The sequence below is a fragment of the Agelaius tricolor genome, unplaced genomic scaffold (assembly GCF_023055355.1).
Source record: "Agelaius tricolor isolate 1412-34295 unplaced genomic scaffold, bAgeTri1.0.p SCAF_44, whole genome shotgun sequence".
NCBI classification, from domain to species: domain Eukaryota; kingdom Metazoa; phylum Chordata; class Aves; order Passeriformes; family Icteridae; genus Agelaius; species Agelaius tricolor.
The window spans coordinates 2,251,871-2,264,384 of NW_027269304.1; the positions used below are offsets into that span (position 1 = coordinate 2,251,871).

A 12,514-nucleotide genomic window follows, 5' to 3' on the forward strand; every position below is an offset into this window, starting at 1 on the left:
CCCCAGGTTGGGGACACTGCCAGGAGGTGTCTGAGTGTGCAAACAGCCAAGGGCTGCATCTGCATCCCCCACCATGGAATCTTCTGTTCAGCTCCTGGCCTGACTCTGCAAACCCCAAAAAACCCCCCAAAAAAACCCAAAAAACCACAAAAAAACCAAAACCAAAAACTAAAACAAAAAAAAAAAACAAAAAAACCCCACAAAAATCCCCCCAAAACCCAAAAAAACAACAACAAAACTAAACAAAAACCAAACAAAAAAAACCCCAAAAAACACAAAAAACCCCCAAAAGACAAAAAAAATTTCAAAACCAACAAAAAATGCATCAAAGAAAACCCTACATGAAAAAAACAAAAACAAACCAACAAAATAAGCCAAAAAATGAAAAACAAAAAACCACAAAAAACCCAAACAAAAAAAACCAAAAAAAACCCAACCCAAAGCAACCCAAACCAACCAAAACCAAAACCAAAACCAAAACCAAACAAGAAAAGCACCAAAACCAAAATGCAGAAAAATTAAAGAAACAAAACAAAAAAAAACCCTCAACAAAATAAGAAAGGAGAGAGCAGAATGAACACCCTCATGGACTTTACTACACGTGCCAACGGCGTGTAGCATTTCCCATTTGCAACAACAACATTTCACTATTAGAAACCCAACAGTTTCCTGGAAGGGGGAGTTCTGTGGGATGTCCAGCTCCATTTTCTGCTGCAGGCACCATCAAGCCAAGCACTCTGGGTAAGTCATGGAACATTTTCACTTTAAAACTGAAACCATATACCAGCTTCTGCTGAAAGCATTGTCAGATCAGCACTGGAAGATTTTAAATCAGGCTGTGCCTATGAATGGGTGCATGAATGGCTCTTTTGTGGCCCTGCCACTTCCCAGGCACAAAGCCTTTTTAGCAAGCAAAATATTTTGGCCATTCTTATTTTTGCTGTGTGATTTATAACACTGTCCCAAAGCCCTCTGTGAATTTAAAACGCTGTGACTGTGGGGTTTTTTTTTCAGAGAGGAATGGTTAAGTATAATATTCCCAGATCCCCATGGATCTGGGATCCCTGCAAGTACTGACAGGGATGCTTTTAATTGAGTATAGGATGGAATTCTGGCAGAATCAAAACCACTTCAAAAATATAAAGTATTTTACCAAAGAGCTTTGCAACCCACAGAGCACAGAGGATTTCAAGGGCTGACTTCAGTGGGATTCCTCTTGCAGAAAGAACTGGAGCCTTCAGTCTTAAGCAAGGATGGATTCAGGTCCTGAAAATGCAAAGCAGAATCCTGAGGTCCACCTTTAGCTCTTCTCTTTGGCCACTGAAAGGTAAATGCATGTTAACTTTATCTTTTTGGTGAAGATTTAAATCTAAATTAATGCATCAGTTTGGGGCAAGACAAGCTCAGGCATTAAAACACTTTGGTAACTACTACCTTTATTCATAATGTCTAACAAATAAAGACAAATTTGATTTATTTTTTCAAATGCATTTTATTTTTCTTCTTTTTTTTTTTTTTTTTTAAGAAATTGCCATAAGGAAATAGATGAAGTATCAAAAATCACAATTTTAAATGCTGTGGGTTTCTACAGAAAGTTAAAATAAGAGTCAATATCAACCTTACTAGCACTGTACTCCCAAAAACTGGCATACCTTACAATGCACAGTGCCACAAGTAAAAGGACATTTTGCTTTGACCCAGAACCAATCTAAAGTCACACCTGCACCTCCAATAAAGCTGATTTATCCATTCCAAGCCTGGGGAAAGGCTGAGCTCAGTGCAGGTCTGGCATCACCTCATGTCTGGGGCCTGGGAAATGGTTGATCCTGAGCACAGCCAGAGGCTGTGAGGATGCAAAAACTCATCCAAAATGCCCTCAATTCCCCCATACAAGTGAGAAAAGCTCCACACAGACCCTAAACTCAATTTCGGACACCCATAAATGAGGTGCAGCAGGCCAAGGCCTGCAAGAAGCGTGGCGCAGGAGGGTTCAGGGCCTCAGAGCAAAGATTTTGGCTCTGTTCTGTAAAAAAAACCCCTTTTAGTTTATAATTCACCCGTGCTGGGAGCAGCAGCGTCCCTGTGGCCGGCCCACCGTGGCTACATGTCCTCCAAGAGCTGCCCTGGCTCGCAGGAGTTCTCCAGGGTCTCCAGATCCCAGTCCGGGCAGCGCTGCCCCGAGGAGGCCGGGCCAGCCCTGGAACAAACAGAGGAGGTCAGACAGGGCTGGAAACAAATGCAAGCAATTCCAGGGTAGTTTGGGGTGTTTTTCCTAAGGGGAAAGTGGTTTCTGTGAGGCCTAATCACTCACTGAGGTGGCAGTGGCAAAGCAGGCAGAGGAGATTCAGTTTGTAAATTGTATATATTATTATACTATATTATTATATTATTATTATTATATATTTCTATAAAATTTTATCTAAAAATAGTTTAGACATTTATACTTATGAAAAATATATATTTATATTTATATGTATAATTATAGGCATATTTATATCTCATACAAATGCATACATAATATATTTTTTCATAAACATATAAATAAATAGAATATAATTATAGTTTTATATTCATATTAAAATTTATATTACAAGTTTATAAATTTATATTTTATAAAGTATATACTTATATTTACATTCATCAAAATATTTATATTTATATAGCTGTATAAATAATTTATATTTTTACATAAAACATAAATATTTTATATAAAATATAAATGAATTAAGTATATTTATTTTATAATATATATTAATATATATTTATATATTTTATATGTAAATATATAAATATAATATATTTATATTTATAGTTTCATATTTATATAAAAATTATATTGAAAACAGTTTATGAATTTATATTATATACACTATATATTTATATATATTTTATATATATATATATATATATATACTTATATATATGAGTATATATACTATATATTTATATAGTATTTATATATTTATACTTATATATATGAGTATATATACTATATATTTATATTCATTATTACACTTTATATTTAAAATTTATATAAATAATTTATATTTTTATATAAAGATACAATATATATAATATATTTCTATTTATGGTTTCATATTTATAGAAAAATTTATATTAAGAGTTTATAAACTTATATTTATAAAATAGAAATATTTATTATATATTTACATTTATAAAATATAATTATTTATTGATAGTTTATTTATATATTTCATATGAATATATAAATAATATATATTTTATATATAACTATATAAAATAAGTATCTATATAAATAGAATATATTTATATTTATAGCTTTATATTTATATAAAAATTTATATTTAACAATATTTTATAAATGCACAGTTAGAAGTTTTTCAAACACCTTGAGAATGACCATTTCACCCACAGTTTCCCCATGGAGAGCTGGGAAGAGCAGCCCAGATGCAGAAATCGTGCTAAGAGACCACGTTCCCTATTTCTGCTCTCTCTCCAGGACATGATTCCAGTACAGACAGCTCTGCCCTTCTGCCTTGGGAAGGTGATGTATCCTGTGTTTCCAGAAAACACCAAAAAAAGTGGCATTTCCAACAGCTTCTGCTGCCTATAGGAATTACGCTTCTATAGGCTGAATCCACAAAAAAAACTTTCAAAAAAACCCAAAAAAACAAAGAAAAAAAACCCACCACAACCCCCCCCCCCCCCCCAAAAAAAAAAAACCCAACTGAATCCTGCAGAGAAATCTTTTTTCCTGTGCGTTTAGAGGGGATTTATCAATCACAGGGGTGTGAGTTTCCAGTGACAAGGAATTCCAGGGACCAGCATCAGTCACTGCCTTGAAAATAGGATGTGATCTCCTAAGCTTGGCTCAGGACCTGGCTGCAGCTTCTCAGGGTTCCTGCCCAGGTTGGTTACACTGCTGCCATGCTGACAAAAAAGGTGAAAATTTCATGTATTGCCCAGGATGGGAAGAGCTGGAGAGAAGGGGTGGAGAGTTCTACCCTCCAGTGGTGCCCTGTGAGGACTCAGGGAAATGAAGCACACAGTGAAATTTTAATTTTCAGACTGATTCAAGCATCTTGCCTTCAGCTGCTCTGTGTGATAAAGTCAGCACTGTTGGTCAAATTAATGAATTCTTTTCAATTTTCAGAACCCAATTTTTCCATAACTCCCACCTAGGAATCTCTAGGGAGCAGAAGTCTCTACAAAAAATGCCAATTCCAAAGGGGAATGAGCTCTCTGAGGCAGCAGGCACTGTGTGGCTCCCACTTCCAGCTGCTCAGAGCTCTGATCATTCTCTGTTTCCTGGGGGTGGGAAATGAGCTCCATTCCATCCCTGGGGGCTCCAGGGCAACCAGCAGAAGTCCTGTAAATGCTGAGTTTTGGATGCTGCCACTTCCAGAATCCAGAAGGGTTTCCTCACCCCTCCAGCTCTGCAAACCCCTCTAAATTCAATATATTCCTATATTTAGATTATGGTAATTAGTTTCTCTGAAAGTCTAATGAGCTTTCTCTGAGAACTCTTCCAAAACACTCTTCTTCAGGCCTGAATACATCATGCCAAGCATCTTTTATATTCCTTTTGGCACACAGTGACACCCCAACAGATATTTGCCTCACCAAAAAGTCACTGGGATTAGCTGTGAAACAGACCTGGATCTTCCACCAATGACCTCAGAGCATCCTACACTGCTCTGGTGGATAGAAATCAACTTATTTAAAAATGAAATACAGGCACCAAGCCCCAGCAGAGGGATTTCAGGTTCAATCACTGGAGGTGTGTTGTCCTTTTACCTCTGTGGGTCTATCTCCAGTGAACCACAGAGTGTGGAGCCACCCACTGATAATTTAAATTAATTCTGAAAGGTCTCATTAGCAAATAAATTAGGCTGTGGAGGCCTTTGTGCCACCACGGGATATTTCAGGTTTGGTTTGCTGTTTTTATTTTTTTCTTTTTTTTTTTGGAGCATTTGCTCATATATTATTCAGGCATAAAAGAATTAAAAGGCCTCTGAGACCCTACATTTGTTGGCTGTGAGGTTTCAGCAGTTCCAGAGTTTTCTGATTTGGACAAGGAAGCCTGACAGGGCTTAAGCAACGTCAACAACCATTCCCTTCTCATTGGCTAAAATAACACTTTTCAACACCATCCATGAGAGCACATCTTTAAGCCAAGCCACTGTTGAGTTTTCACATTGCACAGTGAGAACTATTAAGCTTCTGTGTCCTTGTAACAACACGGGCCTCATTTAATCTCCAGAAAGCTGCCTCTGAATAAACCCAGCCCTGAATAAATCCAGTGCTTGCAGAGGGGAGGCACTGGGCTCTTCACACAAAGCTCATCAGCAACTTAGTTCTGGTTTCAGGGCTTGGTGATTCCCACTTGCATGGCAGCTGCTCACTGAATGCCAGCAGCCTGCTTTGTGCTGTGAAATTATTTTGGATTTCTCAGGGAGGCTGTATTACCATATCCTGACACGTAACTGAGTTAATTTCTGTAAATTGCAGCGAGCTGCACAGCCCCCTCTTGCCAAGAAGCCTGTAAGCAAGGCATTCTTCCTCAAAGTTTATTCTTCTGCTGGATCTCTTTTTGAAGTCTTGCCTTTCGGTAAACTTAAACTCCATTAACACATCTGGAGAACTGCTGACTATAAGAGATCATTCCATATTTCCTGGCATTTAGTTCATAAATTAAGGCAGAAGACTGGACCCACAGCTGGTGTGAATCACTGCAGCACTAATAATGTCACTGCAGCTCTGCTGACTTACACCAGCTGAGATGCTGGCCCCAGAACTGGAAGAAAGTGGTTTACATGACTTGATATTTCCTTCCAGAGCTGAGCAGGGGTCCTGAGGAGCAGGAGACACGCAAGGCTCTCCTTACAGGAGCTCAGAGCCATGGCTCTGCAGAAGCTGCACCAAAAATCACTTTATTTTCTGGGCAGAGAAGTGTCCTTGCACTCGGCTTTGCCTCCAGAGCCAGCCCAGCACGCTGTGGTTATGATTCCACCCAAGCTTTTGTCCTTGAGCAACTCTCATGGGGTTTGGAAAGAGAAGAACCTTTGCACAACAACGTGGATGGAAAGGTTTCCTAAGAAACTTGAGTAATCCAGGATTGTGCCTCTGAACCACTGCAGTATTTCCTTAATTTTTTTAGTAATTAAAATAATTGCTTCCAACCCTGAGCTGACATTTTACCAAGAGAGGGGATCTCAGCTCTCACCATCTGAGTTTCTCAGTGCACTCATCCTTCCCCAGCCCGGTTTAATGCTTCATTTGGACATGAATCTTAATAAAATCTTAATACCATGAGCAGAGAAAAGCAGAGGATAAAACCTGATACACGCTTTCTTCACTATCATAAAAATAGGTGCCAGCAGCAGCTCCTAGGCAGAGAATTACTGCAGCATTAACACAGATATCTCCAATTCTTGAGGCTCCCACTGAGGCTCATGGCTGCAGCTGAAACCTTGGCCTGGAAGAACCAATGCCCCGTGGTGCTCAGAGAGATCCTGTCTGCCTGTGGCTACTGGGCAAGAAGAGGAAAGTTAACCACAGAAAGGAAAACCAAAGGGGTCACGGAGGAGCAGGGGGGGAAAGCCTCTCACATGAAGCGATGCACTGAGAGCACTCCATGTGGACAGAGATCTTTAGAATGGAACATTAAAAATGTGGGTAGGCTAAACGGGAGCTAGATGTGAGTAAAAACATGATAGAATTCCCCCTCAGAGATATGCTAGAGTCACTATAAGGTAAATTATGGAGGCATTTTTCTTAAAATTCAATGTAGAATGGAAAAAGAAAATAAAATGCTTTACATTTTGGCAGTAGTAAGAGTTTTCAGCTTCCAGATATAGTTTTTGCTGGCATTTATTCCAAGAAATGATATGAAAGCAGGCCCATATACTTCAAAATAATCCTGCAAAATGTAAATCCCACCAAGTCTTGAAGAACTTGCTGAGTATATTCAGCTTCATGACTTGAAATTAGAGTTGAGGGATTTTCCCCTAATTTGGTGAAGAAGCTGAGATTTTTTTGTGTCCATCTGAAGAGAGCAGTGGTGTCAGAGATCATCAGAGCCCAATCCATGCCTGGCCCCAAGACAAATTCATAGAAAGTAGAGAAAAATACTCAGGAAACAGCTGAATAGAACAATTCCATGCCTGGCCTTGCCCCAAACTCTGTGTGTCGAGCAAGTCCAGTCTCCACTGAGGTCACCAGACAGACAATGACAACACCACCAATAACAGTAAAAATAAAAACTAAAAATTAAAATAAAAATAGTGAAAATAAAAATAATTATTAATAATAATTATTATAAAACAACATATTATTTCATTATAATAATAATAAAATAGATAATAATAATAATAACAACAACAACAATAATAATAGTAGTGTATTGTTCAATTTCACAGTCAATGAAGAATATTTTCAATGCTGCAACCACAAAATTAATGTTCAACCAGGGAATCAAATGTTCCTTCATAAGCTTCCACCTCTGGCTGGAGGCCAACCTGCACCTGCACCCATCACCACCTCTGCACTGCAGGGCAAGCCTGGAATTCCCTCAGTGGAACACAACTTAAAGCCAAACTTTAAAACCCAGGATGATTTTAAATTTTGTCTTCAGCTCCTGTGAACGATGCTCTTCCTCCTCTGGGACCAGAAACCATCAAATGTGGGATGATTTTGTTTGATGATTGTACAAGTTGTGTGGGTTTCGTTTTTCTTTTTTAGTTCACACATCCTTGGAATCCTCCAGAGGGAGAAAAGTGAACTTGGAATCCCTAAAATATCCTACATATCCACATTGATTACAGCAAGAGCCAACAAATATATATCTATATATTGAGAAGATGCTCATATTTACCTCTTAATGATATAATCTTTAATATCTGATATAATTTCCAGTAATTGGTCTAGATCAGGTCTCAACATTCATATTCATGCACTGCATTTATTTAGTCCTACAGAGCAGAAACTTTTTTAGGGAAACTTCTATCCTTTGAGTTGCAAATTCCCGATTAACTTCAGCTGGCATTGGTGCAGGCCCTTATGTCAAGAGAACATTCTGGTTTAGCAATATAAATACAGCCTTGGATCTCTCCGTACGATCAAACACGCTTACAGATGCTCGCTAACAAAGATCTACTTAAAAATGTAATAATAGATGTCACTTACAAGGAAAGAGCCTGAACCGTGTTTGTTTTAGACAAGTGGCACACATTTCTGTGGCTCATTTCCACTTAAACTCCTTCCTGCTTAAATAAACTACACCACATGCACTTTGAGGAACACCCCAGCACCACTGCACTCACTGGGGGAAAAACACAAACCTCTTAATCACAGCTACAAAAGCACAGAGTAAAGGGGGAAAACTTGGTTTGTTTGGGAATTTTGTCAAGGCCTTTCATAAATCCAGTGCATTGCAAATCCACTGGCAAATGCTGGGAGACATTTCTCATAATCATCAAGCACTATTTATATCACATATACATTTATATAACACCAAATGTGGCTAAACTGTGCCATAATCCTGCTCCAGGCTGCCGGATCCTGGGAATGCAGGGTGTCCATAACCTTTTCCTACCCCTCAGGGCGACCACAGAGACCTCAGAGGGCAAATTAAAAAAAAAAAAAAAACAACCCTGGTTTGATTTCTTGTGTCCTGGTGCTCCTCTGCCTGCATCCCTGAAGGGGTGGAGTGTGGAGGGATGGGGTTTTCCACCCCAAAACCTGGTGACTGCACACGGCAGCTACAACTGAAAGCCATGCTGAAACAAAGAACAAAAGAGTATTTAAGTGGAGAAAAACAGGAGTTGGTGTAAAGTTAAGTCTGAGCTTGCAGAGCCTCCTGAACCACAGACTCAGCCTGCAGCTCTCTGGGGCCCACCCTCTGCACTGCCTGATGAAGGGAAATATAATTTTTTGGTTGTTTTTTTTTTTTTTTTTTTTTCTGGGGTGTTTGTTGGTTCTTTTATTGATTATTGGGTAAAAGAGGGAGTGTTGTGGGGTTGGTCTCCCTTTGGGAAATTTTAAAATTAAAGAAAATTTTAAATTCCCAAACCAAAACCACTACAAGGAGAATCCATGGACTCTTTTAAAACCTCCCACGACTGAATTAAGCACATTCCTCCTCCCTGCTGAACAATGTGTGCGCACACACCTGGGCACCATCAGGAGCCCATTTCTGCCCAGATTACCTATTATGCACAGATCTGCCCAGCAGGTTTGGGATCGTTCACTTTAATCAGCTTACTGCAGAAAACCACTTTGGATCAGTGGAGCGTGTGGATGGAAAAGGGAAATACAGTGGATGTACTACTCCTGCAGGTGTTTTCTAATGACAAAATGCACTCAGAAACGCAAAGCAGCAGTGAGCTCTTAATCAATCTGGGAGCAGAATTCAATTTACAACCTAAGGTAGAGCAGATGAAGTGCAGCGAGGCTTTTCCCCCCCCTCCAACAGGTCACTATCGAATATAAATTTGTTTTTAGAACTCAGAACTGTGCTTTCCTCTCTGCTGCCTCTGAACTCCCATCCAACCTCTCCCTGTGTTCCTGCTGACCCCTCCCCAGCCACAGACCTGCATTCATTCATACTTTTCTGAAATGAGATCAAAGCTTTGATAATTAAGATCAAACAATCGCCTGCAGTGACACCTGTGAGAGCTGAAACCTGTTCAAACACACAGGAAGGGAAAAAATTTAAAAAAAACCAAAAAAACCAAAAGAAGGGGACAGAGTGTACTCAGACCAAACACACAAGTTCATTACTTGCTGGGTAAATGCTGCTAAAGAGTCTGGAAAATGAGATTTTTAAGAAAGGTTGCACCATCCCCAAATAAACAACAAAACCCCAGCCAAACAAAAGGGTGGGTTTTTCCTTTGTGTGTTTCCTTGGTGAAAATTGCCATAAAATGAGGGGTTTTCTTCTTCATGAGCCACTCTTGCTTTTTATTCCTGTAAATGGTCAAAAATCACAGAAAGCAGTGACAGCCCAGCTGGGATGGCAACCAGCCCCAAAGGTGGAGAGGAGAGGAGCCCAGGAGGGCCACCAGGCTCTGCATCCACGAGCCACCTTTAGGGAAAGGAACCGAGAAATCCCACGGACCTATGAGACACAAACTGAAAAAGTGACATCTGAAACAGAAATTTCTCATTCCCACCCCTCCACAGATCAAGGCACAGCTTCAAGGAGCCCATGCATCTCATGTCCCCTCTACCAGACGCTCCTCCTCAGGCCCCAGGTTTTCAGAGTCACTGAATGAGGACATTAAGAACAGGTTTGGGATAAATTTTAGGGATTTGAGGGTGAGCTATGGGGTTCCTCAGGAGCATTAACCCACACAGGAAGGTGTGACATTGGTGTCCCAAAGCCACTGTGCCCTTCCAGCCTGCTCAGCACCTGCATGGACACCTGCAGGTTCCATTTCACACACTGAAAAAAACACTCAGCAATTTTGGGTCACATTGGGGTGGAATCACACCTTCCAGTGAGCAGAAAGAGGCTGTGTCAGGCTAAAAAAAAAAAAAAAAAATAAAAGGAAATTAAGGGATGACCCATCAGCTGTCCACTATGTGGGAACAGCTGTCCTTGGGTCAGCTCTGCTCTGCCCAGGTTGCTTTTGGTGTGCTCAGCAACTTCCAGTGAATTTCTCTGTCATGGCCCTGCGTCCTCTCAAGGCCAGGGAAACGTCCCAGAGTCCTGAAGACACCCCCCACAAAATGCACAGGAACAGGAAAACCACAGCAAAAAGCACAGAATGCAACAAAAACGTGACAAAATTCATTAAATACCAGTGTACAGTAATTTTCTATACACAGCTGCCCCAACTCCAGCCCAAGCCAGATTTTTACCTTCAGCTCTGACATATTAGTACAAACCTAAAGTATGTCCAGAAAATTTTCTTGTGCTGCTCTGGTTCAAAGCAGCATCCAAACCACAAACATTACACAGTTTTAATCCACAGAGAGCCTTGAAAAAGGTCCCAGTGCTGCGCCACCACTGAAAAATTTAAATAGTTTGCCTTTCTGTTGAGTTTCAGCACAGTGCTGTAAAGGAATTTTTCATCTTACATTAAAAGCATTAGGAGAAAAGGGAACACCCTGCAACTGGGACTTGATTAGGAGAAGGCACGTGTCAATCAGAGGAAAATAACCATGGTTCACATGTTAAATAGGTGCTGCTGCCTGGGTAAAACAACCCAGAAATAGCACTGAAAATGGAGCTGAAGCTGGATCTTGAGGCACTGGGAACAAGTCCCCTCAGTGGGAACTTGTGGTTTTTATCCACCCTGTGGCACTGGGAAAAAGGGGGAGAATAATGCACATTTTTCAAGTGCACCTCCTCACCTGATGTCTCAATTGTTTTCCTTCCAGAGGAAAGGAAATTAGAATCAACAGTCAGTCCACAAGCACAGGGAAGACACTGTCTGCTGTTAATTGAGATTGTGGCAGATTGAGCATCCTGATTCCTGATTCTGTCTGAAATGGGTACCTTTGCACAGGAGAGGGACGGGAGGAAGGTGAAAGAGCAAGACATGGCAATTCCCATCTAAAAGAGCAGAGCCAAATAAAATAAATTAAAAACCTGGGATAAAATCTCATGGTCAGAATAAGCAGTTCAGATAGTACAGAGTGATGCAAAAAAATTTAAAAGAGCTAGATGTTCAAAGAGCCATTTTAGAATTTATTTTAAAGCATAATTATAAATAAAAATGGTTGCTTGAAACATTTCCCAATAAATCTGGCAGACCAAAGAAATTCCTGGTATCATTAGGGGGGGAAAAATTCAGCATTTAGTCTGAAAACACAGGTTTTCAGTTTGAGCTTAGCTTAACTTCTTGTGAAATAACCAACATCACTTTTATAACAATTTACCAGCCAGGTTTCCAACCCCTTCTACATTTCCATTGCTAATTGTAATAAAATACTGAGGCAAGAGTAACAGAAGCTCATTCTAAACCTGGTGGGACCCAGCAGGAGCCATTACAGCCAGAGTTTGGTGCTGCCAAAATGTCAAGTTTCAAGCCTAACATCATTTTTGGAGCCTACACTTTCCCTGTCCTAGAAGGAGGAGAATAAGCTGTTTTCTGGTGGGAATGCAAGGAAACAGATTTCAACTGCAGAACACCACAACTCTCCACAAACCACCAATGAAATTATAAATGTGAAGAGTAAGTTTGATATTACTGGTGAAAAAAACACTGCAAGGACCTCGAGGCCCTTGGTGGGGAGAGGGAAATTTCAGTGGTGATGTTTCTGATTTCTGCATTCACAGAAAGGAGGCTGCTCAAACCTAAACTACTCCTGCCCTTCCCTCTCAACATTTTAATGATCAGGTGCATTTAACTGACTCTTGATAACAGCAAGAGCTCAACAGGCAGGAGAAAGAGCTGGAAGACAAGATATAAAGGGAAAAAAAACCCCTTCTAATTTGTTTGCTAAAGCTGTACAAAACCAGAGCAGCAAGCAGTGCTCACGCTCCCAGGTAGAATTTATGTAGTGAGGTGCTTCTCTTCCT

The 12,514-nt window shown here is 40.1% G+C and overlaps 1 protein-coding gene and 1 long non-coding RNA gene across 6 annotated transcripts in view; one reads left to right on the plus strand and one right to left on the minus strand.

Annotated features, from left to right (window-relative positions):
• The first annotated feature begins 430 nt into the window (after positions 1-430).
• On the plus strand, positions 431-4,458 carry LOC139604127 (uncharacterized). Its single transcript, XR_011683898.1, has 3 exons — positions 431-741; positions 1,223-1,327; positions 3,397-4,458. It is a non-coding gene; the product is annotated as an uncharacterized lncRNA (long non-coding RNA).
• The window catches only part of XRCC4 (X-ray repair cross complementing 4), a 145,303-nt gene continuing 134,198 nt past the window's right edge, over positions 1,410-12,514 (minus strand). For all 5 annotated transcript variants that reach the window (XM_071455135.1, XM_071455133.1, XM_071455134.1 and 2 more), the window contains one exon: positions 1,410-2,197. In XM_071455135.1, the coding sequence (XP_071311236.1) occupies positions 2,101-2,197 (97 nt within the window). In that variant the 3' untranslated portion in view covers positions 1,410-2,100. The remainder of the gene's footprint in view (positions 2,198-12,514) is intronic.